The sequence below is a fragment of the Enhydra lutris genome, unplaced genomic scaffold (genome assembly GCF_002288905.1).
Source record: "Enhydra lutris kenyoni isolate GAN:26980312 unplaced genomic scaffold, ASM228890v2 scaffoldscaffold64, whole genome shotgun sequence".
Taxonomy (NCBI): Eukaryota; Metazoa; Chordata; class Mammalia; order Carnivora; family Mustelidae; genus Enhydra; species Enhydra lutris.
Genome location: NW_019154148.1, coordinates 8,861,863 through 8,885,778, shown reverse-complemented (window position 1 = coordinate 8,885,778; position 23,916 = coordinate 8,861,863). Strand labels below are relative to the sequence as shown.

The following is a 23,916-nucleotide window of genomic DNA, read 5'->3' as shown; positions in this document are numbered from 1 at the left end:
TTAAAAAGTCAGAGCCTATTACTACTCCCCCCCACACACCCCTTCATTCTTCCCTTTTTCCTCTTTTGGGGGCAAGACATTTAAGGATTAGGATATTCAAAAGCAACCACGTATACAAAGGAAGTTAGAAAGTTACTACACATGCCCAGAGAAAGGTATAGGCTCAGAGAAGACTCAAAGGACCTCAGTCTGATCCTGGCATAGAAGCACCCTACAACAATTGGAAAGAAAGAAAGAAAGAAAGACAGACAGACAGAAAGAAAGAAAGACCTGCAGAAATCTGATTTCTAGAGTTACCACATTATAAGATTCAAACATTCCATTTTCCACAAAAGCAACAACAGATCACAAGACCTGCAAAGAAAGAGAAAGGAAAGGACTGTAAAGGGGGTGGGGAAAATTAATCAGAGAAGCCATCCCTAAGAAAGAGGAGATGATGAACTGATTAGGCAAAGACTTTAAGACAACTGTCTCATTCAGAGAGCTAAAGTTAAAGATGGATAGTCAAGAAAACTAAGTATGAGCAAAATAGAAATATCAATAAAGAGATTAAAAAAACATTTAAAAAGAACCCAAAAGAAATTTTTAGAGCAGAAAAATACAATACCTGAAATGAGAAATTCACTAGAAGTTTCCAAAAGCCGATTTGAGCAGACAGAAAAATCAGTGAACTTGAAGATAAGTCAATTGAAATGATTGATTCTGAGGGACGGGGGAAAATTATTGAAAAAAAAATTAGCAGAACGTAAGGGATGTGTGGGACACCATTAAGCAGACCAACATACATGTTGTGAGAGTCCCAGAAAGAGAACAGAGAGAAGGGGCAGAGAGGTTTTTGAAGAAATAATAGTTGAAAACTTCTCAAAGTTGCTAAAAGACATGAATATAAACATACAAAAAGGTCAACAAACTGCAAGTAGGATAAACTCAAAGAAACCCACACTGAAACATATTACAATCAAACTGTTGAAAGACAGAAACTTGAAAGCAGCAAGAGAAAAGTGACTTGTCACATGTAAGGAATCCTCAATAATATTATCAGCAGATTTCTTATCAGAAACCTTGAGGCCAGAAGGCAATGGGTTAATATAATCAAAAGTGTCAAAAGTAAAAAATTGTCAACCAAGAACCCTATATGCAGCAAAACTGTACGTCAAGAATGAGGGAGAAATTAAGACATTCTCAAATAACATCATCCTTGGTGATGAAAGACTGAAGGCTTTTCCACTAAGCTCGGGAACAACACAAGGATGTCCACTTTTGCTACTGCTATGCAACAAAGTACAAGAAGTTCTAGCACAAGAATAAATAAATAAAGCCACTCAAATCATAAAGGTGGGAGTAAAATTAGTTCTTTGCACATGATATGATCTTACATGTAGAAAACCCTAAATGCAAACACTGTCTCACACACACACGCACATACACACACATCCCTATTGAACTAATTAACATTTATTCAGCAAAATAGCAGGATACAGAATCAACACCGTAAAAAACAGTTGTGTTTCTGCACACTAACAATGAACAATCAAAAAAGGAAATTAAGAAAGCAATTCCCCTTACAAAAGAATCACAAAGAATAGACTTAGGAGCTTGTAGTTAGGAATCAACTCAGCCCAGGAAATGAAAGACTTACACGGTGAAAAGTATAAAACATTGAAATGAGAGCAATGAGAAATGAGGAAAGACGCAAATAAATGTAAAGACACCCTGTATTCATGGGTTGGAAGGCTTGATATTGTTAAGATGTCAATATTATCCAAAGCAATCTACAAATTTCATGCAATCTCTACCAAAATTCCGATGGTATTTTTGCAGAAATAGAAGCATCCATCCTGAAATTCATACGGCATTTCAAAAGGACTCTGAACAGCCACAGCAATCTTGGAAAAGAACAAAGTTGGAGGGACTGCACTTCCTGGTTTTCGACAGAGCTACGGTAATCAAAACAGTGTGGTCCTGGCATAAAGACAGGGATATGGGCCAATGGAATGGAATAGAGAGCCCAGAAACAAATCCCTGTTATTGAGTCAAATGATTTTTCAACAAGAGTGCCAAGACCATTCAGTGGAAAAAGGACGATCTTTTTAACAAATGGTGCTGGGAAAACTGGAGATCCACAGGTAAGATAGTGAAGTTGGACCCTTACCTAACACCGCATAGACAAAAATTCAACCGAAACAGATTAAAGACCTAAAAGTAAGGCCACACACTATAAAATTTCTGGAGGACAACAAAGCTTCGTGATCTCAGTCAGTTCAACAGTGAACCAAGGGTTTGCATAGACAGTTCTCTGAAGGTTATATGTACAAGTGGCCAAAGAGCACGAGAAGATGCCCACCAACCCCAGTCACGAGCAAAATACAAAATCAGAATCGAGGTTCACAATGAGATGTCCCCTCATACCCTGATGGATGGCTGCTATCAAAAATACAAAAAAAAAAAACGAAAACAAAAAAACAAAACGGCGTTGGCATGGGTGTAGAGCAATTGGAACCCTTTTCCATTGCCAGTAGGAGTGAGAAGTAGTGAGAGCGCAGCTAGTGTGGACAAGGGTATGACAAAGGCTGAAACTACTCAAATTCCCACTGGCAGATGAAGGGATAGAGAAAACATGGGGGTATGTGAGTTTGTCCATATATATATGTACATGTATATGTATATATGGGCTATATGACGCAGTCTTTTTAAAAAAAAAAAAAAGGGAAGGACATTCTGACCCACGCTACAGCATGTGTGAACCTTGAGGATATGATGTGAAGTGAAATAAGCCAGTCACAAAAGGACAAACACCCTTTGGTTCTGCTCATACAGGTGCCTAGAACAGTCACATTCCTAGAGACAGGAAGTGGAACGGGCTTGCCAGGGTGAGGGGAGGGGAGGACGAGGCGTGATTGCTGAATGGATGTGGGGTTTGAGTTGGAGAAGATGAAAAGTTTCTGGAGATGGGGAGTGGTGACATTTGCACAACCATGGGAGCGTGCTTGGTGCCACTGAAAGTATACCCTTGAAATGGTTACAATGGTAAATTTCACATTAAGCATCATTTCCCAGAATTTTTAAAAAGGAGGTAATGGGGGAGGGGTGATGGGATGAGAATGTATAAATGTGTAAAATTCTGCTACCTGCTCAGGCGAGGGCGGAAGGCTCCGACCGGGCGTTGTGGGCTTATGTTAGCCTGCAAGGCTAAATTGGCACCCAGTGATAGCTGCTCTCGGGAGCTCCCACCCCGGGGCTGGAAGTTCACAGTAGAGGGCTGTCCAGGCCACAGCCAGCTTGCAAACCAGGGTAAATCGAGGGACCCCAGGGGACAAGTCTTTTTGGCCCGGAGCGCCATTAGCAGTGGGAATGATGATGTGTGTCATGGTTCCAGACCCTGCTGGTAGTATAGGCCCTTGGGGAGAGCTCAGTGGTCTTGGTGGCCCCTTCTTCTCCATGGCAGGCACTGTGCTGGGTGCTTTGTGCACTTCATCTCGGGGCTCCTCTCCAGAAACAGAAGAGGAGGGGTTCTTCTTCCCATTCTCAGCACGTGAAGGCACTTGAAAAGCCCAGGAGACTCTTCACACAACAAAGGGTCATCCTCTGACTCTCTCCCTTCGGCCAGGCCTGGTCCAGCGCCCAGCTGGGCATGGATGCCCGGGAGCCCATCTCCTCTCCAGCACCCAGGACATGCTTTGCTGACCAGCCAGGTGCTTTTCTTCATTGGTTCTATATGGCTTTCTGTTCTTTGCAGGTTTTTAGAATGCCAACCAGCACTACTGGGGACTATGACAGCAGCGCGGGGGTTGGAGATTGGCCACCTGGGAGCTAGAGATGTTGTTTCTAAATATGCTCTTGTCCCATGCTGTGGCCCCCATGGTGGCTTTTTTTCTTTTTACTAAGTTAAATTGCCATCTTTAAAATCAGGGGGGTGCCTGGGTGGCTCAGTAGGTTAAGCCTCTGCCTTCGGCTCAGGTCCTGGTCTCAGGGTCCTGGGATCAAGCACCGCATCGGGCTTTCTGCTCAGCAGGGAGCCTGCTTCCCCCTCTCTCTCTGCCTGCCTCTCTGCCTACTTGTGATCTCTTTCTCTGTCTCAAATAAATAAATAAATAAAATATTAAAATAAATAAATAAAATCAGGGTCCTTGGGGCACCTGGGTGGCTCAGTCTGTTGAACATCTGACTCTTGATTTCGGCTCAGGTCACGATCTCAGGGTTGTGAGACTGAGCCCCACATCAGGGTCCTGCGTGTGGAGCCTGCTTGAGATTCTCTCTCTCCCTTTCCCTCTGCTCCCCGCTCTAAGAAAAAGAAAATAATAAATAAATAAAATCAGGATACCAAGCATACAAGTCAGGAATCCTGGCATTCCTTAAATGTGGAAGGTCTGAGCATGTGGTCAGCACCCCCAGGAGTCCAGTGGAGCTATGCTGTTTTGTGGCCACAGCTCTGGCCTCTCTCTGACGGACCTCATCCTGGGGGAACCACAGGGCCCTTGCCAGCCTCTTGCCAGGTGGTTTTGTGTTGTCCAGTAAAGAGGAAAGTTAGATATTTGGGGTACACACCTCTCTGTCAAACGTTGGGGAATGAGAGAAAGGTTATCCTCTAGGTCTGTACCTTCCCTGTAATTCCACCTGGTCCGACACTTGTCCCTGCAGACATTTCCCCTTGTGTCCCATACAGGAGTTAGACTTAGGCCACATAGTCCCAAGAAGTTGTCCAGTACTAGACTCCGACAGCAGGTGGACTCTGGGTCTGACAGCACGAATCCCCAGAAGGAAGGGTGCCCACCTGCAGGGTGGCACCCCCACGGGGTGGGGGTGGCGCATGCCTCCAATGCAGATGCGATGCAGACTGGCCCCCTCGTTACTGCTAACTGTGGCGGGAGCCCCAGGACCTCCAGATGCTGGGCCTGGAGACCCAAACGCAAGGAGACTGACTGGTGCGCCTCAGGGGTGGAGGGTGGTCAGCGGGAGCAGGGGATGTGAGCAGGGAAACTGAGGCAGAAACTTATGCCTGGGGTGAGGGGCAGCTGTGACTCAGAAGCCAAGCCCTCCCAGGCCTGCCTCTTCAGGCCACGCCCCCTTCAGCTGCGTATTTCAGGGTGGCAGTGTCTGATTGGACCGGCCTGGCCTCGTGCCCACCCCTTGGCCAGGTGTGGGCGGAGCCTTCCTGACCTCTCAGCACCGTGGTTAGTATTCATCGGAAGGCGTGGTTATTGGGGGAACACCTGCAAAGCTTGGTGTTCTGGCTGCGAGGAAAGGAAATGGATGCCAGGAGGCAGACCCAACAGATGGAGGCACCAGGGGGAGGGACTTGGGTCCGGAGCCAGGATCTGAGCTAGGAAGGAGAGTCGGCACCCGGGGATGGTGTCCACGGGCCAAACACAATGTGTGGGAGGGCTGGCTTGTCCCAGGAGGGGCCGAGTTGACCCCCATCGCCAGCCAGCACATGCTTCTCTCCTCAGGCCCTGGGCACCGCTGGTCACACTTCCGGAGTCTGCCCATGTGCCCTGGAGTCTGTGCTCTGGGGATTCCAACATTAGGGCCCAGCTGGGCTGGTAGACAGGAACGGGGCCTGTCCTCAAACACAAACGGGGCCTGTCCTCAGACACACCTCTCCTCAAGACCCAGCTCGGCCAGGTACTCAGCGCGCGAGCTGGGCACCTGCCTTTCTCTGTGAGCCTTCCTCTACCTCATCTGAAGGATGGGAGGGCTATGGGCTGAGATGAGGGGTGAGCGTGCGGGGCCAGGCCCCCAGGGCTTTTCCCACGGGAAGGCCTGCCCCTTGGCCCCATCGCCCTACAGCGGTGTCATCTTGGGCTCCTCTGTTGTCACCTGCCCCGCTGAGTCACTTGAACACCCGCACCTTGACCGAGCACCCACTCTGTATGTTCCAGGCGGGGGCCGGACCCTGGGGTGCAGCAGTGAGTGAGCCGGGCTTAGGGACCCCAGCGAGGGAGAGAGCTTCGGAGTGCCGCGGATGTTCTGGGATCGCGCCTGAGCCCTCCAACTTGGACCAGGCCCACCCTTGAACTAATCGTCTATGTGGCCACGAGCTGGGACAGTCTGTGAATTGTCTAAGCCATGCCCAAAACAATTTTCCCTGGGGGTAGGAGCGGAAAGAGTCAGTCCCTAAGTGGCTTGGACCAAGAGTGGAGGAGGGTTGGTTGCTGAAAGATGCCCTGCTGGGGGTAGGAATCCCCCAGCCCCCACCCCCCAGAAGTGATTGGTCACTGGGCTTCGATGGGCACCAAAGCTCCTGGAGGAGGCAGAACCCACCCAGCCAGGAGCCCAGAGGACCAGCGGGGCCCCAGTCCGGGTGTGCCTAACTACTCCTTTTACTGCAGACAGGCATGCCCCGGACCCTGAGCGCCTCCGACATGGTCACCCCTGGCAGCCTTGGCCCACCCCCCACCGAGCTCACAGATGGCGAGCAGACCGGCCAGCCCCTCCTGGATGGGGCTCCCTCGTCAGCCTCCCTAGACACCCTGATCCAGCACCTGGTGCCCACGACCGACTACTACCCCGAGGTGGGTTACCCATCCAGCAGGGAGGAGGGCCATCAGAGCGGGCTCCCTTCTACCACGCATGGGGGAGACACTAGGGCTGGGGCTGGTCTTGGACCAGAGGACACAGCCCTGCCATGCCCTTGTGAGCACATGTTGCCTTTCTCTGTGTCCCTTTCAGAAAGCCTACATCTTCACCTTCCTTCTAAGCTCCCGCCTCTTCATCGAGCCCCGGGAGCTCCTGGCCCGGGTCTGCCACCTGTGTATTGAGCAGCAGCAGCTGGACCAGCCAGTGCTGGACAAGGTGAGGGGCAGGACAGGGGCCCTCTTGTGTACAGACACTCCCCTGACGCGTCCTTATGCATCTACCTCTTGGAGTGGCGGTAATGGTCCCCATTCTCCTGGGCAGGAGCCCGCAGGGGTTTCTGACTTGTCTGGGGCTCAGAGCTAGAAGGGACGGAGTTGGAACCTCTAACCAGGTGCCGTTTCCACTGCCCTGTGGGAGCCCCTGAGCTCAAGGCACCCGGGACCCCAGAGCCGCATCAGTAGGACCCTTGCCATCTGGGATGGCCCTGCGCCATCTGCTCTCAGCAAACTCCATTCCACCATCCCTTCCTCTGTGAGGTGCGCTGATAGCCTAGCCTTCCTCTGTCCCGGCAAGATCCCACAGGCTGTGACTCTTTACAGGTATGTCCATCAGGCCCCATTGTTACAGAAATAGAAGCCCAACTACAACTGGCCTAAGACAAAGGGACTTTCCTTGGCTCACAGAACTGCAAAGTCACCAAGTACCACTGGCTCCGGAGGCTCAAACGAACCCCAAGGAAATAGGGTCTTTCTCCCTCCGGCCCTCTGCTCCGTTTTCCTCGAGGCCAGCCTCACCCTCACTTCGGCAGGTTCTCCCTAACCGGTGACAGGTGGCCTCTGCCACTCCAGGCTCACCATCTACTCTTCCCAATTCCAGTGGAAACAGCAAGCCATGTTCTAAATAGGTCCCAAGGAAAGTCCCGAGCTCAGAGGTTTAGTTTGGGCAACATGCCCATCCGTGAGCCAGTCACTGTGCAAGATGGGGGGTGTACCATGTACTTATTGGCCAGCACTGATCTGGACCCCTGCCAGGGGGGCTGAGTCGCAGTAAGCTGACCCCTGAACCCCAAGGGCTGGGAATGAGGGGGACAGAAACCCCCAAAGCAAACTGAGATGTTATCACCACAGAGAGGGAGACGGGATGCCCAGCAGGCAAAAACAACAGAGGGTCCTGCCCCAAATGTGCGTCCGTTCCCCTTTGTTCCCCTGTGGTCAAGCCCCCATCCCTGGGTGGCCTCCCTTTGACCTGACACAGAGAAGGCACCAGGCATACCACCTTTGGCCACCAGGGGCGCTGCCGGGATAGCCCGACCCCAGCGGGGCGTGTGCAGTGCGTGGCTGACGCAGGGGCTGATGGGGCGGCGCCTCTAGGCACCCTTCACCGGGTGTGGACGCGCCGCGGCTTCCCTTGCAGGCCCGGGTCCGGAAGTTCGGCCCCAAACTGCTCCAGCTGTTGGCCGAATGGACGGAGACGTTCCCGCGGGACTTCCAGGAGGAGTCGACCATCGGGCACCTGAAGGACGTGATGGGCCGCATTGCCCCCTGTGACGAGGTAGGCAAGCCTAGTGCAAGGGGTGCGCCCTGTCTGCGCCCCTGCGCCCGGGACCGGAGCCTGTTCCTGGGGCCAACCTCACGGCCCTGGTGTGTACCCGCAGCCCCTCTGAGATCAGCGCCTTTCCGCCCCATCGGGAAGTCAGGCCCTGCCGAGCAGGCAGGGAAACCAGGCCTGTGGCTCCAGGTCTGGTCTCTTGACCCCTCTCCTGCCCTGCGCTCATGCATGGCATCAGATGCCAGGCCAAGGAAGGATCCACTCGGGCTCTTGCAACAGGGCCCTTGGTCAGTGACCCCTCGGGCTGGCCTGGAGGGCCCTGGTTAGGGCAGAAAAGGAAACAGCCACTCCCTCCCCTCATACCCCTCTCTCCCATCCTCCACTGTGGCTAAAACCACATCGCAAAATAAAGGCAGCCCTTGTGACTTGGAAGGCAGCCAGTGGGGTGGGCATCAGGTACCCCACTCCCTGCCCCGTTCTCCCAGCTGCATTACTCTGGGGAAGGCGCTTCTAGGTAAAAGGAGAACAGATCCCCACCTCTCAGGACCAGGGTCAGAATACAGAGAAGGACCCCACAGAGGGAAGGGAGGTCTCCTGGTACACTTAGAAGGGACAGGTTTATTGGAATCTCCAGGGTGATTCTGTGGCCGGCACTGATGCTCCTTCCCCTAGGAGAGAGCATTGCGGGGAATGCAGATCAGTTTCCCTGGTAGGAGGCTGAATGTGGCAACCTGTAAGCTAGTTGTGGGCCTCAAAGTGGGTCTGGACATGGCAGAGTCCAGTGCTTGTGAAACAAAGGAAAACTGTGAAGGCAGATGGCAACAGGGATCCATAAAGCGGGGAGGGAGACCTTGCCTGTGGGCCACGTCACATGCAGACAAGTGACTTAGCCACTCTGAGGGCTTGGTGAGATGAGGGTCATCTCTTCCTGCTCCTCTTCCTCCTCCTCTGCATCTCCTAATCCACCTGGGGATCCTGACTCTTGGCTTAGGATGCAGCAGGAAATGGGGTCAGAGAAGGCTCTATAATTGCATGAATCAGGAGGGGTGGGTAGAAGCAGGGAGGGAGATGCTGGCTGACCAGATAGATAGAGAGTTGGCTACCTTGATGGAAGGGTGGAGGGGGGATAATAGATGTTTAGTATTCTGATAGGCAGATGGATTTTTGGTGTGAGTGGTTGTGGAAAGATTGATGGGTAGGTGGGGCGGTGGGTAAATGGACATACGGGAGGATTAGAAGGTGGGTAGGTGGATGGATGAATGTGGATGGTTGGATGGGTGGGTGAGTGGTTGGGTATAAGAATGGATGGGTGGATGAATGGATGGATAGATGAGTGGGTAGATGGGTGGGTGGTTGAGAGGATGGGTGAATAAGGATGGATAGGTGGATGGATAGGTGGATGGATGAATAAGGATGGATGAGTGACTAAGGAGGGATGGATAGACGAATAGAAGGATGGATGGATGGATGGATGGATGGATGGATGGATGGATGGATGGATAAGTGGGTGGATGGGTGGGTGGTTGAGAGGATGGGTGAATAAGGATGGATGGATGACTAAGGAGGGATGGATCGATGAGTAGATAGAAGAATGGATGGATGGATGGATGGATGAGTGGATGAATGGACGAGTGGGTGGATGGGTGGGTGGAGTGATGGATAGGTAGGTGGATGAGTGAGTGGCAAACATTAGGAAGAAAAAGGAAGGACAGATGAGTGAATTGATGCATCTGAAGGTGGGGGGCTGTATAAAAGGGGAGATGGGCAATAGCAGAGGGGTGGACGCATGGATGGTTGGATGGAGTGGAGTTGGGTTCTCAGGGGGAGGAGAGCCCAGTCTCCTGCTTCAGCACCTTCTCGCCAGGAGGTCTCCAGCAGAATGAGATCCGAACCACTGACAAGACAGAATCATCCCCCCTTGTCAGGCCTGCCTCTGCCATTGGCAAAACCATTTCCTGTCCTTCCAGCTGCAGTGGTGGGGATGGTGTAAGTCCTGGGCTGGTTTCTGAGGGAAACCGAGCCTCCTCGCCAACCTCCTGAGAAGCTGTCAGGCCTACCACCAGGGCCGTGCTGGGAAGTCTTTTCTCACCGCCCCATGGATGAGAAATGAGTGAGGCCTAGGAATGACTGTTGAGAGCTGCCATCCCCCAGGTGTGGGCTTTTGGAGCAGATGTAATTCACCTGAGGCATTCTCATTCCTTACCTTGGGATCCAGTTAGGTGTTCTGAGTGGTGTGGGCCGAAATGAGGGTGCTCCCTTGTGTCTTTGAGATCCCCAAGTTGTCCTTGCCCAGAAAGCACCCACTCCAAAGGGCATGTCCTCTGGGTGCTGCCTCCCTTCCCCCCGAAGGTGGGGTGGACCCCACCTAGAGGTGGACCATGGGCTGCTCCCCTCCCAGCACAGAGCACAAGGGCTCAGCCTGGAAAGGAGCTGGTGACCAGTCTGATCAGGCAGGGCCACTGTAGGACTCAGAGCATGGGGTCCAGGTCAGAGCACCTGAGCCCACTCAGACCCCGGCTCAGAAACCAGAGCTGTGTGACCTTAGGCAAGGCGCTTCCCCTCTCTGAGCTTATGTCTCCTCCTCAGCAAAACAGGATAATCCTCACCATCAGACAACTTTGTAGCAAAGAGTCCCGGCAGTCACGTGTGTTCTTACCTCAGCACTTGGTCAGTGTGAGCTGTGATGGGGAACGAATTATTTCCAGAATTCAGGTGTACAGGGCTTTTACTTCAATGGGTACAGAGTTCTTATTGTGGGATGTTTCAAGCATACACAAACACAGAGAAGAACAACCCTGAACCCCCACATATGCATCACCCAGCCTCAACAATTAACATTTTGCCAGATTCACTTCTTCTCTCCCTTCCCACACTTCCCCCTCCCTCCAGATTACTTTTAAACATTGTATCTTTGGCTCCAAAAATATTTCAGCATTTTCCTGTAAAAGATTTCTCACCCAGGGACCGGATTGAATGATACAAAGTGCCACGCCCAAATCAGCAAAATGAGCACAAGTGTTTTCAGAGTACATCTTTGGGCCGGTTCCTTAACCTCTCTGAGCCCTCACTGTCTTTGTATAAAGAGGGAGGGTGATAAGGGCTGTGAGATAACAGTGGGGCTCACAGAAGGAGAGGAAAGAGCACAGGGTCAGGGGCAAGGGGGCTTCCCCATCAGAGGGCCGGGAAAGGTGACGCTGCCCTCTTACCTGCTGCTCCCCGTCCCGAACCCTCTTGATCTCCCAGCACGGCCCTCCACCTCTCAGCATCTGGGAACAAAAAGCCTGAGAGGAGCTGAGAAGGCCCTTCTCCATGACTGAACATGGCCACTGCATTGAGGACACCTGCTCAGGGCCACCCCATGCTAGGCAGGGGACCTGCTGTGGAGGGGCTGTCCATAGGTTGGACTCAGCAGTGTTGGCTCACGGAGGCCAGTGCTGAGGCTGAGGGGGGGAAGCTAGGGGAGTCCCTGAGGTCACAGCTGCACTAAAGGGCGGCTGCAGAAGAAGCTGATACCGTGGGCCCTCCCAGGGGATGGCCTTGCTTTCCCGTTTCCATGACTATCTGCTGGGCTGACCCTGCTGCCCTCGAAGGTGCCCCCACGCAGCCCCCTGAGGGCACAGGGGTTGGGGAGCTAACACAGAAAACAAAGTGGTGTCTGCCTGTGCGGGTTGGGCTAAGCCCTTTGCAGGGCACCCTGGGCTGGCTCAGGTGGGATTTTCAAGAACTCCAAAGGACAGAGGCCCTTGACTGTCCAGCCAGAAATGAGTTCTAACCACGAATGGCCAGGAGGCACCTGGGGAGCCACAGTCTTCACCTTGGATGACCTCTGTACTTGAAACCCAGCTCTGCGTACCTGGCAGGTGGCTCTGGAATTGGATGGCGTTGCCAGGCTAAGAGGGGTAGAGCTCTGCTGTGCTTGGCATCCCCCATGCTCTGGAGCGTGCATTCCTGACAGGGACAAGGGACAGCCTCAGCATCCTCAGAGCTCGGTCTCTGGGTCTGCTCAGACGTACCTAGATCTCTCAGCCTCTATCCACAAGGGCATGGGACTCATGAGAAAATGAGAGAGGAACCAGCACACACCATCCCTCTATTCAGAATGGGGTACAGAAGATTCGGGAAAGAACCAACAGATGAGCTTGAGGTCAACACTGCCGGGTGAATTCTGAAGGAATTCTCAAGCAGAAAATGATCATCATTGGGAGTGAATATATTGGTTCAGAAGAAACAAGTCTTCCGAAATCATCTGCGTATTTTTAATATAGGGTAAGTCCGTGGTTCTGTCAGACTCTAGGCATAGACATGCTGTGCCCTTGACTTCAGGAGGGCTCCACAGTCTACACCGGTGAGGCAGGCCAGCTAGAACCAGGGAAAGGCCACGTTCATCCAGTTGGTACATCGTGTCTGTGAGCCCCTCCCAGGTCCTTCATGCTGGGGACGAGCAGACGGTGACCTGGTGTAATCTGCATGTGGCTGATAGAGCAGAGAGAGGAGATGGACAATCACTTGATCGAGGCTTGGCCAAGGGTGGGAAGGAAGCCCAGTGCTCTGAGGTCACAACCATGAGAAGAACATAGAAGAGAGAGAGGACTGCACAGGCCCTCCCGGGGTCACCCCTTGGGGTGAGAGCCAGGGGAAGGGGCTAGAGGGATGGAGAAGTGGCCTGGGTCTGGAGCACTGAGAAGGGGGACAGAGGCCATGTGGAGGCCATTGAATGTGGCCAGAGCTGACCTCAGGACCCCTGAGCCCCACGGGACTTCTGTCTTTGCAAAGGCACTGGGGTATTTAAAGGAAGGGGGACGCAGGGGTTAGACATGCGTTTTCAACAGACGTCTCTGGCTGTGGAGTGGAGTGAAGGGAGCCCAGCAGGGATGCAGGGGGCCCTCTGAGGGCCTGCAGCAGAGACAAAGCATGCAGATTGCAGAAAGCAAAATCAGGAGGGTCGGCGATGGGCAGGAGGGCTGTGTGGGAGATGGTGCTTGAGGATGGCCCTGGCCTGAGCCTCAGATGTGAGTGCTTCAGTTGCTCCAGTCACTGAGACAGTGATGCGGACAGAGGAGGCACCTCTGGGCAAGGGGAGCAAGATGGCCCTTACACCCATTGGGTGGAGGTGGCCCCTTGGCCATGTGGCTCTGGAGAGCTGAGAAGAAGCTGCACGTGAGAGATGAACGTTGTCCACATAGATGCTGAATGATGCTCTGGACATGACCCAGTGTACCCAGGACCAAGGGACAGATGGCAGGGGAGGGGTCCCAGATGCTGGTGGGGTGGGGGGATCTCCAGCACGGAAGGATGGTGCAGACGAGCCTGCCAACAGCCTGAGCAGGAGGAACCAGAGGCAGATGCAGCCTGAGAGAGGGCCCCAGGCTTTGCCGACAGACTGAGTGAGGAGAGAGATGGAGGGAGGTGGTGCGGGGTGTCGGGGTTCACAAGATGGACCCAACTCCTGTGAAGACCTGACCAGCAGCGTGCTAACCACACTCTTGGACCTGCAGAGCTGAGAGGGGCTGCTCCTTCCACAGGCGATGGATGGAAGACTTGGACCTCAGTTTACCCCCCTACCATCCAGCTGAGCAGTGGGCCTGGCCCCCGGGGCTCTGGGAGCAAGAGCTAGGGTTCGGGTACACCCGTCCCTGCTCCCAAGCCAGTTCCTCAGTTTGTTGGAGCTGAATCAACCTCTGGGTGGGGGAGGTCCAGCTGACAAGTTCGGGGGCTCTGTTTGTGGATTAGTGACCAGCCCCTTGGGAACGGTGGGCCTCAAGTTTCATAAACACAGCCAGTCTGATGGTGCCTTCCTCGAGAAATGGGGGTTTCTGACGGGGTAATAATCCATTTCCTTGTTGGGTGTGGGAAGGCGGGTGCCCCTCTGGCGGGGGGCGGGGGGGGCACAGCCTCTCTTCCCTGCACTCCATCTAGGACAGCCCAAAGCAAGCATATATCTGTCCGAGCTGCACGGTGAGACACTTTTGTTCGCAGAAGTGGTTAGTAAAGGCCCACCAGGGGCCCAGAGCCAGACCCTGCTCTGCCCACAGAGAGGGGACCACGCAGGCTTCCCTGCCCCCGCCGAGCTGTCGCTGTAGTGGGGGAGTAAACCGCCCCGGTCATCTCCCACAGTGGCCCCATAGGGAAGTCACATCGGGTGACCTGGGCAAGTACTGCTGGGGCACAGATAGGAAGGCCTCTCAGAGTCGGGAGAGTGGAGGGGGTCCCCAGGGTGGGGGTGGGGCAGAGCCCATTCCACGTCTCCCTCCTTTCTCCCTGTCTCTGTCTCCCTGGCAGTGTGCACCCTAGCTTGTCCCACTGCCCAGAGAGCAGGGGCAGCCCCCTGACCCTGGTCGCCCTCCCTGACAGGTGCTCCTCTCAGCTCCCACTGGTCATCCTGCCACCTTTCCCTGCCACCCTGGGTTGGGTCCTGCTTCAGGGCGGACACGGGGGTGGGCACAGCCAGCCACAGCTCACAACCCAGCTGGCCCAGAGCCTCAGAGGCTAGACACGAGGAGATGGGTGTTTGGGCCTGAACTCCTCTCTTTCCACCTCCTCTCCAGGCATACCGAAAGAGGATGCAGCAGCTCCTACAGGCTCTGCACCAGAAGCTGGCTGCCCAGGGCCAGGGCCCAGAAGGCCTGCTGGGTGCCGACAAGCCCATCTCCTACAGGACCAAGCCACCCGCCTCCATCCACCGGGAACTCCTCGGCGTCTGCAGTGACCCCTACACTCTGGCCCAACAGCTCACCCATGTGGAGTTGGTGAGCAGGCCTGGGCCCTCCTCTAGCCAGACCCAGAGCCAGGAACAACTGAGGACCGGCCATCCCTGGCCTCCCACCTTGTGTCCGTGTAACCCCGGGGCTTGAGCCTGTCACAGCGGGGCCAGCCGGGCACCTCCACGGTGCCCTGGCTCTGGGATGGTCTCTCACCATTCCAGCAGGAGGGTTGGATATGCTGGGCCTGCCCAGCTTGGACCCGGGGCCTGCCTGAGAGTCTGGGCCCTGGACAGAGGAACTGGATTCAAACACTGGCTCTGCCACCACCTGCTTCACACTATGAATGCCTTCCCTACCAAGGCCTCAGTTTCCCCATGTAGGACTCGCAGACATACTGAGTCCAGACCCCAGTCTGGCCTCCCACATGTTGGATTCCTTAAAGGTGCAAAGGCCGAGGGGCCTGCCCCAGAGAGAGGGGAGGTGGGGCCGTAGGTCTTCTCTTTTAAACCTCTACCATTTATGGCTCCCTTACTGCCTTCCGGCACTATACTCAGAACTGAATGCGCACCATCTCATTTCGTCTTCCCACACCACACCGGGGAGGTGCTATCATTATTCCCTTTGCACCAATGAGGAAACTAAGGCCCAGAGAGGTAAAGAGACTTGCCTGAAGCCACACAGTAGAAGGGACAGAGCCAGGATTTGAGTCTGACCCAGACCTCCCCTGGAGGGAGCAGGTTGTTTCAGTTACCCAGTTTCGAGCTGGGTTTCCTGGGTCTCGCATCTCCCAAGCACGCCCTATGGGGACCTTGCCTTCTGCCCCCCATGAGCTTCGGCAGCCCCTGGGCATGGGAAAAGAGGGGTGCCTCCTTCGGGATGGTTTCAAGCTCTGTGAAAACCCAGAATGGGGTTGTGGAGCCCTAGGGAGAAGGGAAGCTGTCCAGAGACCATCCTGGCTGGGCTGAGAGGCAGGGAGCCTGCAGAAGTACCATGCCAGGCCCTGGGTGGGCACCTCCCTCCCCACACCTTCCTCCCTTTCCCGACTCCTATTCTCCCTTCTGGTGCAGGAACGGCTACGGCACATCGGGCCTGAGGAGTTTATCCAGGCTTTTGTGAACAAGGACCCTTTGGCCAGCACAAAGGTAGAAGGCCCTTGGACAGGCTGTTCCACCAGTGACCCCAACCCACTGGCCTTTCTGGGGAACGCCATGAGTGTCAGCTGGGCCAGCTTCCGAGGGGCCCGGGGCAGAGCCAATGGGCTTTGAGGGGCTGCGTCCACTTCACCTGTGCCCCTCCAGCCCAGCAGCCCTGAGTCCTGGGGAAGCCAGCTGGTCACCCACCCAGCAAGGGCGGAGGGCGCGGGGGTTGGGGCGCGGAGCCAAGGGCCCAGGTTGGGAGGAGAGTGGAGCGCACCCCAAGCTCTCCTGGCGCGTTCCGGCGGGCGCTGGTGCCCTCCAGCGGCCACCCGGGGTAGTGCGCGCTCGTGCGCTCTTCCCAGGAAAGAATACGAGCGAGCTCTTCAGTCTAAGGGATGTAGGAGCCCCTGGGGCCACGGACTGTGGACAGCGCCCAGAAGCGGGATTTCGGGTTTGCCCCTCCTCTGTCAGAACCCAACCATTAGGGTGCCTGGTGCTTATCAACCGGGTGTACTTCGAATCAGAACTGGAAACGTTGTCTTCTGCCTTCTGGTGTAATTAAAGAGGAGCAACTACTCAGGAATGCGTTTTCACCTCTTGGATAAGCGGGGACAAAACACCGGTGTATAGGGAAGGACACATTCACATACATGGATGGTGGGGGGACTGGCCCTGCCCTTTGTGGGGGGCACTTCGACAATAGTATCAGTGCTTGAGATGTATACCCTTGACCTCAACTTTCAACGCCTCGTAATTTATCGTGTGGATATACACACCCGTGTACAAAAAGATGCATGCATAAAAGTATCTGGGATGTACTGTGGGAATCATGGCCAAAGGCTGGAAGCAACCGAGCTTATCATCCGCAGGGGCTTGATTACAAATTACAGGAGGTCCACACACGGAATGCTCTGGATCTATTAAAAAGAATCAGAGTGGCTAAAAGTAGAGAATGATCTCCCAGATCCATCACAGAGAGAAAAAAACTAGAGCAAAGAGCAGTGACAAAGAGGATGTGGCCATTTGTGTAACAACCAAAAAGGAGGGTGCGTCATACCTGTTTGTACAAAACATGCATGTACACAATCACTGGGTACTCTTGGGAGCCCCGCACGAGCACGGGGGTTGGAGTGGGAAGGAGGCTTGGCTGCTCCCAGCGGGCTGTTTTTGAGGTTCGGTTTTGGTTATGGGTTTGGTTTTTGGCCATCTCTAAGCATTATTTTTTTATTGTGAAGTGCATCAGAGATTGTCCGTGACCTCTCTTCGCCCACTCTATGGTAGAGGAAGGTGTGTGGTTGTTTCCAGCCTCGTTATTATAGATACTGCTGCTGTGAACATTCTTACACGTTTCCCTGTCCCATCGGTGCATATTTTTCTAGGGCATCAGTTTTCAAATGACTTGGTCTTAGGACCCCTTTATACTCCTAAAAATTACGAAGGGCCCCAAAGAACTTTTATGTAGATCACATCTAACAATATTCATCAGATTAGCCATTGCAACTGATAATTTTTAAAAGATTTATTCCAGATAGCAATAATAACCTATCACATGTTCACTTCAGTAATATATTTTATGGAAATAAGTTTACCAAAGTAAAAAAAAAAAAAAATTACAGGGAAGAGTGAGACTGTTTTACAGTATTTGTACAAATCTCTTTAATGACCAACACAACAAAAAGAGAACTGGAGTCTCTTATCTGCTTCGCATTCAATCTCTTGACATATATTGTCTGGGTTGAAAAATCCAACCTCTCACAAATATGTAGTTGGAAAAGGGGAGAGAATTTTTACAGCATTTCAAGATTAGTGAATAGTTTTCTTTGATACTATGCTAAAACTTGGCAGGTGGTAGTTTTTTTTAAGATTAGTTGCAATTTGGAATCTGAAAATGTATCAGTGGACTTTGAGTCCTCTGTTATATTAAAATCCATTGGTCCATCTTGCATCTTGAATGGATCTTTTGCCCGTGCATGATTTTAATAACATCATATGTTGGTCGTTTGGAAACGACACTCATATGAATACATATGAATTCACTGATCCAGGCTGATCTTCCAAATATTGGTACATTTCATTATGCGATATTTTAAAATCATATCCACTAATATCATTACTGATCTCATCCTTCCAGAAGAGCCTGTGGGTATTGGGAAAGTGTCAAGGTCACAGACAGGGATACGTGTCTTACAAGTTCCCAATTCTCTCTTGAAACTTTGAATTTTATCACTGACAACAAATACCAGCAGTTACTTCCTTGAAGTGACAGGTTCATTTGGTTGATTTTCAAGAAAAAAACAACCAGGACGCCTGGGTGGCTTAATTGGTGAAGTGTCTGCCTCTGGTTCAGGTCATGATCTCAGGGTCCTGGAGGGGGGTTTGTTTTGTTTCCTGTTTTGTTTTGCTTTCGCTTTTCATTCTCATTATTCTGTGTCTGGATGAGAAGGTGTTTTTAATTTTAACCGAATCGAATTTACTAAGCTTTTCCTTTATTTTTGGGGGGTGGGGCTTGGGAGGGGAGTTAGGAAATCCCTCCCTGCTCCCTACCCAGATCATAAAGATAATCTGCGGTGTTTTCTTCGAGAAGTTTTAATATGTTGCCCTTCACATTGAAGCCTTGAATTTGAAATTCACTTTGTGGGGGCGCCTGGGTGGCTCAGTGGGTTAAGCCTCTGCCTTCAGCTCAGGTCATGATCTCAGCGTCCTGGGATGGAGTCCCGCATCGGGCTCTCTGCTCAGCAGGGAGCCTGATTCCCCCTCTCTCTTCTGCCTGCCTCTCCGCCTACTTGAGATCCCTCTCTCTCTGTCAGAAAAAAAAAAAAAAAAAAAAAAATCTGAAATTCACTTTATGGCTTGAGGTTGAGATCCATGTTCCTGGTTTTGCACACAAACAGCAAGTGTTCCTGCACTACTTTTTAATGTATCGTCTTGCCTGCCCGTCTGCCCTGACAGTTCCGTCCTGTCGTATGTCAGGTTGGATCTACACGTGGAGATGTCTGTTCTGTCCACTCGTCAGTTTTTCTATCTCTGTGTCAGGATACATCGTCTTCATGATTATGGTTGTGTGCTGGGTTTTCTTCTCCCTATCTGGTGAAACAAACCCTCCTCATTTGCAGTGGCTTGGCCACTCTTGGCCCTTTGTTTTTCTGTTCGAAATTTTATATCCTTTTCCAAATTCCGTGAAAAATCCTCTACTGGGATTTTGTTAGACTATATGAAATACAGACCAATTTGGGAAGAATTTTCCTCTTCGTGATACCGAGTTCCCCTGACCCATACAAATGGTGTGTCCCGCCATTTACTTAGATAATACCTTTCTAATGTTTTATAACTTTCTCCATAAAAATATTAAACAGATTGTTAGATTTTTTTCCCCCACTGGGTTCCTTATGCATATTTTTGCTATTACTTATGGCATCTTCTATTGTACTTATTTCTGAACTGCTTATGTAGTTTAAGGAATGGCACTGACTTTTGTATATAACTGTGTATCTGACGATATTATGCATTCTTGTTAATTCTAATAGTTTTTCTGTGTTCCTTGGTGTTTTTCACATAGACAATTACATCATCTGGGAATAATGGCAGTTTTGTTCCTTCCTTTCCAATCCTTATTCTTTTTATTTCTAGGGTAGTCATACAAAGAATCCTCCACTGATAAGAGTGGACATGAATAACAGATGGGCCCTATTTTTTAAATCTCTGAAATGTTGGGATAACTAGTTATTACAGAATAACCCTGCTAAGTCTGACCAATAGGATTTCTTTTTCTTGCTTATTGTGCTAACTAGTACTTCTGGCAAAATGATAAAAGGAAGTGTTGCTAGCCGGCATTCTTCTTTTGTTCTGATTTTAAACAGAATGCTTTTCACATGTCACAATAGAGTATGATGTTTGCTATGATATTCTTTTCCCCCTAGATGTCCTTATGAGCTCAAGGAAGTCCCCTGGTCCTACTTTGATGAGAGTTCTTATCATGAATCGTTGTTGCATTTTATTGACTACTTTTTCTGGGTCTATTAACCTTATGTTCTCTTTTCTTTTAAACCGTTAAGTAATTACTTATACAGTAGTCCCCCTCCTTATCTGTGGGGTATATGTTCCAAACCCCCCAGTGGATGCCCAAAATCATGGATGGTATGAACCCTGTACATACTACACTTTTTCTTATACACACATGCTTATGATAAGGTTTATAAATCAGGCATGGTAAGAAATTAATAAGAATAACTCATAATCAAATAGAACAATTATAACAGTATACTCTAATAAAAGTTATGTGTATGTGGCCTCTCTCTCTCTCAAAATAACTTATTACACTGTACTCACCCTTCTCCCTATGATGATGTGAGATGGTAAGACGCCTGTGTGGTGAGATGAAGTGAGGTGAATGACATAGGCGCCGTGATGTAGTCTTAGATCATCTTGCTTCCGGACCGTGGTTGATGGTAGGTAGTTGAAACCATGAACAACAAGCCACGGAGAAGGGGGGAACTACTGTATTAGTTGTTTTCTTCTTTTTCAGTGTTGAGCCAACCTTGCATTTCTGGGATAAACAAAACTGGGTTGCAATCCTTATCTTTATGTGCATCCTCAGGCTGTCTGCTCTTGTTTTGTTTAGGATTTCTGCAACTAGAATCATGTGGTTGACTTTTCATTTTCCTTTCTGTTCCTGTTCTTGTCTTGTCTTTGTTTTCTCCCTGTTTGCTGTTCTCTGTGAAAGACTTACCTGTTCCTGGACCATTTGGGAGAATTTGCTAGTGAACCATCCGAGCCTGCCATTTCCTTTTTGGGAAGACTTTTATGTACCCATTCAAGATTTTCCTTGTTTTAGTAATCATAGGACTGTTTAGGCTTTCTGTTTCTTCTTTATTCTACTTTTTAATTTATATTTTTCCAGAAATTTGACTCAGTCCTCTTTAAGTTTTCACATTTGTAGACTCAAAGTTATTCACAATACTCTCTAGTTATCTTTTCACTCTTTTCACATTCATATTCACCTCTAATATTCTTTGTATTTACTTCTCTCTGTTTCTTCATCAGTCTTGCTAAGGGTTCATCAACTTTATTAGTCTTTTCAAATAAAGAGCTTCTGGCTTTGTTGATTCTATATGTTGCATCTTTCTTTACAATTTCATTTTTTTTCTCTCATCTTCATTATTTCCTTCCATCTGCTTTCTTTGGATTCTTTCTTTGTTATTCTTTTTCTAATTTTTTAAGTTGGATGCACAGCCTGTTTTCATCTTTTCTTCCATCCTAATAAAAGTATGAAAGACTCTTCATTTCTTTCTAAATAAGTTTTTTATTTGCACTCTCATAATTGTTTTCAACATTCTCATTTTAACTTCCATGATGATTTCATCTTTGACCAATAGATTATTTTAAAATGTGCTTTTAGATTTCTGACTATTTGTAAAGAATACACATTTTCATATGGTTGAGTGAAAGCAGGCTTCTCTAGTTGTCTGTTAATTCAACTCTGTAAGTTGTGTTGCTCAAATTTATATTTATACTGTTTTTTTTAATCTCTATTATCTATGAATTGCTGACCTTGTGTTAAAATCTTCCATTGTGGCAATAAGATTTGATTTCTCCCTCTAAAGGAGTTAAGCCTTTCTGACTATTTGCCTCCATATTTTGAAGCTATTTTATTGGGCACAAGCAAGGTTAGATTTGTGACATATTCATGATTAATTAAACCTTTTATCATTATGTGGTTCCCCTTGAATCTCCTCTGATGCCTTTTGCCTTAGAGTCTTTTTTTCCCCTTAAAAATCTATTTTGTCTAATATTCGTACAGCTATGAATATACTCATATATTCATCATATATATATTTCAATGTTTTTACCTATATATCTTTGGGTTTGGGGCAAGCCACTTGAAAATGGCAAGTAGCTGGAGTTTTAAATTTACATCATAAATTTATGATGAGTTTCTCACATCATCATAGGGAGAAGGGTGAGTACAGTGTAATAAGTTATTTTGAGAGAGTTTTAAAATTACAGCAATTATAATCACCAACGTACCTGGATTAGGTTTTACCACCTTCTGTGTAGGGCCTTTGCTTGTCTTCCTGCCCCTGCCCTGTCCTTTCCTTTCCTTCCTTTACTTTTTCAGATTAGTGGATCCCCCCATTCCATCTTCCCCTCTACGTATTGAAGGTCACACTTGCAATTTCAATGTAGATATTTAAGTTAGGTTTAACCTTTTAAACTCTCATACATTTATGCAGTTGAATATCTACATCAATTGAAAAATTAGATATCCAAAGGCTATTTTATGGCATAGGAAATGGTTCCTGATATATGGTTATATTCAGATAGAAGGATACACACATACAGTTGACTGTCATTACCTATGGGAATTGATTATATCCCATGATGTCATCATGAACACGGAATTAGCAAATACCACTGCTCCGTATGTGAATACGGAAATACAGACTTAGGTTCCTTGTAAGCCTCCCAACCACACTTGCATCTGCCAGTCCTTACATAGCCTTGCACTGTATGTGTTTTGGCTCAAAGACACCTTATTTAATATACCTTGTTCTTCCAGTGACATTGAACTCATAGCCAGCAGTGCCATGACTCATGTGTAGGTGCGGCTTATCTAACACATTTTTCTCCTCAGGGCCCATCACAGCTGTCGTGTGCTTAGGAACTATAGCACTGTGCTTGGAGCCGCTTTAAGCAGGGAACCCACCATCACACTGAATAGACCACCAAAAAAGGACAGTTGTTCATAGTACAGGAGCTGAAACAAGAAGGCACATTGTCACTTAGCTCAGCCTCATCTGGGAACACACAGGCTCTGTGACTCTGGGGGACACGCCACTCTGCACCATGAATGACAGTGAAAGAGACATGAGTAATGATTTGGGGTTACAAATGTATTTTGAGGAAGCGGACAGATTCACAAATACAGAATCCATGAATAGTGACAATCAGCTGTGTTGGGAGGTGTGTATTTACATACATACTTACATATATATATATATCATATGAAATTACATCTTTGAATGTATAGGAAAAAGACCTGAAGGATAAACATCAAATCATGGGTATTTGTGGATAGTTTTGAGGTCCCAGCATTTTCCTGATGATCTATGAGAATGATCAATGAACTGACTTAATGTTCCAAAAGTTATTGACAGCAAGGCTGAGTGTGGTCCTTGTGTCTTTCCCAGCCTTGTTTCAGTGACAAGACCAACAATCTGGAGGCTTACGTGAAATGGTTCAACAGACTGTGCTACCTCGTGGCGACTGAGATCTGCATGGTGCGTTGAAAGCTGGGGGGCATGACCCAGCATAGCCCAGGGTGGCAGGGGACATGACCTAGCATAGCCCAAGGTGGCCAGGGTAGCCCAAGGTGGCCGGGGACATGACCTAGCATAGCCCGAGGTGACAGGGGTTGGGGGGACCCACCTGGGAGGGAATCAGAAGGGTATCTTAAGCCTGTTGGTGTCCAAGGCCAGGATGAAGCTGGACACCTCTCTGGGATAGCCGGTGTCACCCAGCTTGCCTGCAGTGACCTTTCCCTCTGGGCAGAGCCTGGCACGGATCCACTGGACTCCAGCATGGGACATCAGAGACCACTTGCTGAGGGTTTGAGAAGTGGTTTACTGCTCTGCCAGGTGGCTCTGCTCCCTCCATCTGTGCCTGTCTGCCTTGGGGGGCCTGGCCTGCAGCCATGCCGAGCTTGGCTCTCAGGATTTAGAGTAGAAATGGACCAACATTGCAGGACCAACCTGTAAGAATTGGGAGACTACACATGCAAAGCCCAGGTCTCCAGCTTCTCCCAGAAAGCAGGATGTCTTGTCAGTACTGAGACAGAGGCACGTGTCACCAAGGCATGATCCTTCAGGGCCAGACCCTGTCTGCCCTCTTCTCTTCCTTGGAGGGCAGGGAGCCACCTCCAAACCCCCTGTCAGCATCGGGTGAAGCCCTGGGGCCAT

At 50.1% G+C, this 23,916-nt stretch overlaps 1 protein-coding gene across 1 annotated transcript in view; it reads left to right on the top strand.

Annotated features, from left to right (window-relative positions):
- Positions 1 to 2,098: 2,098 nt before the first annotated feature.
- Positions 2,099 to 23,916, top strand: part of LOC111158907 (RasGEF domain family member 1C) — a 35,780-nt gene continuing 13,962 nt past the window's right edge. Inside the window, exons 1-7 of the mRNA XM_022521231.1 lie at positions 2,099 to 2,126; positions 6,330 to 6,512; positions 6,670 to 6,792; positions 7,990 to 8,127; positions 14,670 to 14,870; positions 15,893 to 15,967; positions 23,149 to 23,238. Of these exons, the coding sequence (XP_022376939.1) occupies positions 6,336 to 6,512; positions 6,670 to 6,792; positions 7,990 to 8,127; positions 14,670 to 14,870; positions 15,893 to 15,967; positions 23,149 to 23,238 (804 nt within the window). The 5' untranslated portion in view covers positions 2,099 to 2,126; positions 6,330 to 6,335. The remainder of the gene's footprint in view (positions 2,127 to 6,329; positions 6,513 to 6,669; positions 6,793 to 7,989; positions 8,128 to 14,669; positions 14,871 to 15,892; positions 15,968 to 23,148; positions 23,239 to 23,916) is intronic.